We start from the raw sequence: 2,688 nt of genomic DNA, 5'->3' as shown, positions 1-2,688 counted from the left end.
CCCCCTCCCCCCCCTTATGGGGCAACGGTGCCTTTTTGGTTTTTAAGGTAAATATGGGGTTTTTTAATGAAAAGGGGAGGGTGGGTTTTAGCATTGACCTTTAACCTTTGACCCCAACGCGAGGTCACAGGAAAGGTTTGGGGGGAGGGGGAGGGGGGAACCAAAGTGATCCGGAACCGAAGTGATCCTTCAGTGGAGCGCACCGGGCGTCAAGGGGCGCCGGAACCAAAGCGCGCCGGAAGTTGGCGCGAGTCGGGCTCAGTCGCGCCGGAAGTGACGCACTTCGAGATGGCGGCGGCAGGAGCGGGTGAGGAGCAGCGCGGCGGTGTCGCGCTCAAACGGGGCCGGGCGGCTGCGCGCCGAGCCGGGGGGAATTTGGGGGCTGCGGGAGGGGGAAGGGAGGGTGCGGGGTCCCTCAGTGCTCCTCCCGGGCTCTGCAGGAGCCCCGCGGTTCCGCGGCGTTTTGCGTTCCCCCGTCTTCGGGCCGCCGGAACCCCCCCCGCTCCCCCGAGCTCTGCGGACCCGCGTTGGGTTCCGGGGGGTCGTAGGACCCGTTTGGGGATCTTGGAGCGCTGTGGGGTCGGCCCGTGGGCTCCCGTGACGCTCTGCTCCACCTGCAGGGACTGCGGCGGCCGCGGCGTGACCCCAAAGTGGGACCGGAGACCCCAAAGTGGGGCAGCACCGCGGCGTGGGGCCTCAGAGCGACCCGAGGGGACCTCAGGGCCTCAAACCGGGACCCCGAAGTGATGAAGGAGGACCCCAAGGGGACGGAGGGCCCCACGGCGCCGAAGTGGATCCCCATGACCTCAAACGGGGATTCCGGTTGGGTTCCCGTATCCTCAGATCGGGACCCCGCAGCATCGAAGTGGATCCCTATATCAAACCGGGACCCCGCGGTGACAAAGGAGGACCTCCTCTCCTCAAATGAAACCCCTGCGGTGGAGCGGGGCCCCAAAGCGCCCCCTGAGGGGCGCCCCGTGGAACAGCCGGACCCCACGGCAGAACCTGACCCCAAAGCCTCCAAATGGGTCCCAGCGGCCTCAAACAGGGACCGCGAAGCCACGAGGAGGAACCCAAAGCCCTGCAGCGGAGACCCCACGGCAGAACCTGACCCCGAAGCGTCCAACTGTGCTCCCGCGTCTTCAAATTGGGCCCCCAGAGCTGCGCTGCGGGGCCCCACGCCCACAAACAGAGACCCCCCGGCAGAACCGAACCCTGGGCAGCACCGTGGGGCAGAGTGGGACCCCGCAGCCCCTATGGAGGAAGATCAGGACCCCACGACCCACAGGGTTCACCCCGCAGCAGAACCCGGCCCTGAGCAGCACCGTGGGGAGGAGTGGGACCCCTCGCCCCCTATGGACCCCTCGGCCCCTATGGACCCCTCGGCCCCTATGGAAGAAGACCAGGACCCCACGACCCACCCAGTCCGCCCCACGGCAGATCCGGTCCCCGCGCCCTACAGGGACCCCCCCGGCACCGAGGAGGCCCCTCCCCTCCCCATGGCGGCGGTGGAAGCCATGTTGGCCGCGGTGGCCGCCAGCCCCGTCCGCGTGCGCAGCCAGCAGCAGGGAGACCCCGAGCTGACGGCGGCCGAGCGGCACGGCGAACTGCGGGCGCTTTTCCTGCGCAAACCCCTCGTCTTCCTCGAGCGCTTCCACGGAGCCCTGAGGCCCGAGCACCTGCCCTGCTTCGCCCACCTCCCCCCCAGCTACGAGGTGGCTTTTTACTGCCGCCGGGTGCGGGAGCGAAGGCGCCACAACCCCGAAACCGGGGCGAGCCGATGGCCCCGAAGGCCCGGAGCCCGAACCCGGCTGAGGAACCGGCGCTACGCGGCCCTGCGGCAGCTCATCGCAGGTGCGGGGGCACGGAGGGGGGGCCGTGGGGTCTTTGAGGTCCTCGTGGGGTCTTTGAGGGTCGCGGGGCTCCTTATGGGGTCTTGGGGTTCTTGCGAGGGCCCTGAGAGCCTCGTGGGGTCCTTGAGGTCCAAACGGGATCCCTGGGGGGTTCTTGAGGTCCTTATGGGATCCTCGGGATGCAAGTGGGATCCTGGTGGGGTTCCTGAGGCCTTATGGGGTCTTTATGAGATCTTTTGAGGGCCTTATGGGGTCCTTATGGGGTCCTTGGGGTCTAAATGGGATTCCAATGGAGTTCTCGAGGTCCTCGTGGGATCGTTACGGAGTCCTTGAGCTCCTTATGGGGCCTTGGGGGGCTCTGTGGGGTCCCCGGGGCGCTGCGATCCCCCCGTGGTCACTCAGTGTCCCTGGGATCCCCCCCCCAATCCCCTTTGGGATCCCTCCAGGTTTTCTGCTGGTTTTGGGGTTTGTTCCCCTTCGGCTCCTCTGGGATCCCCCAAACTCCCCCCCATGGCCCCCCTCTCTCTGTTGGCTTTGGCTTCCTCTCCATTTCCCTTTGGGTTTTGGGCTCATTCCCCTCTCCCTGCACCCCCTCCCCGTTCCCCCTTTGGGTTTTGGGGTCTCCATTTCCCATTGGGGTCCCCCTCCCCGTTCTCTATTTACATTCCCCCCCGGGGGGGGCGGTGGGGGGCAGGGCCCCCGGTTTCCCTTTGGGTTTTTCCCCTCCCCCAAACACCCGTTCCCTTTACTCTCCCCCCCCCCCCCTTGCTATTTAGGACCCCTCCCTGTATTTTGCCCCCCCCCCACCCCCCCGCCTTTGGGGTCCCCCCACACG

General features: G+C 67.1%; 1 protein-coding gene across 1 annotated transcript; it reads left to right on the top strand.

Annotated features, from left to right (window-relative positions):
* Positions 1-94: 94 nt before the first annotated feature.
* LOC122193756 (pollen-specific leucine-rich repeat extensin-like protein 1) lies at positions 95-2,517 on the top strand. The gene is made up of 2 exons (XM_042894627.1): positions 95-307; positions 621-2,517. Exon 2 carries the CDS (start codon positions 747-749, stop codon positions 2,091-2,093), a length of 1,347 nt encoding a protein of 448 aa, XP_042750561.1. The 5' UTR covers positions 95-307; positions 621-746; the 3' UTR covers positions 2,094-2,517.
* Positions 2,518-2,688: the final 171 nt, after the last annotated feature.

This window comes from Lagopus leucura, unplaced genomic scaffold (genome assembly GCF_019238085.1).
Source record: "Lagopus leucura isolate 7727_CA_CO unplaced genomic scaffold, USGS_WTPT01 30331-0_obj-0_obj, whole genome shotgun sequence".
NCBI lineage: Eukaryota > Metazoa > Chordata > Aves > Galliformes > Phasianidae > Lagopus > Lagopus leucura.
This window is presented reverse-complemented; position numbering and strand designations above follow the sequence as displayed.

Bases quoted from the DNA above. Each gene is read 5' to 3' on its own strand.
- LOC122193756 (XM_042894627.1), top strand. From the start codon at position 747: ATGAAGGAGGACCCCAAGGGGACGGAGGGCCCCACGGCGCCGAAGTGG.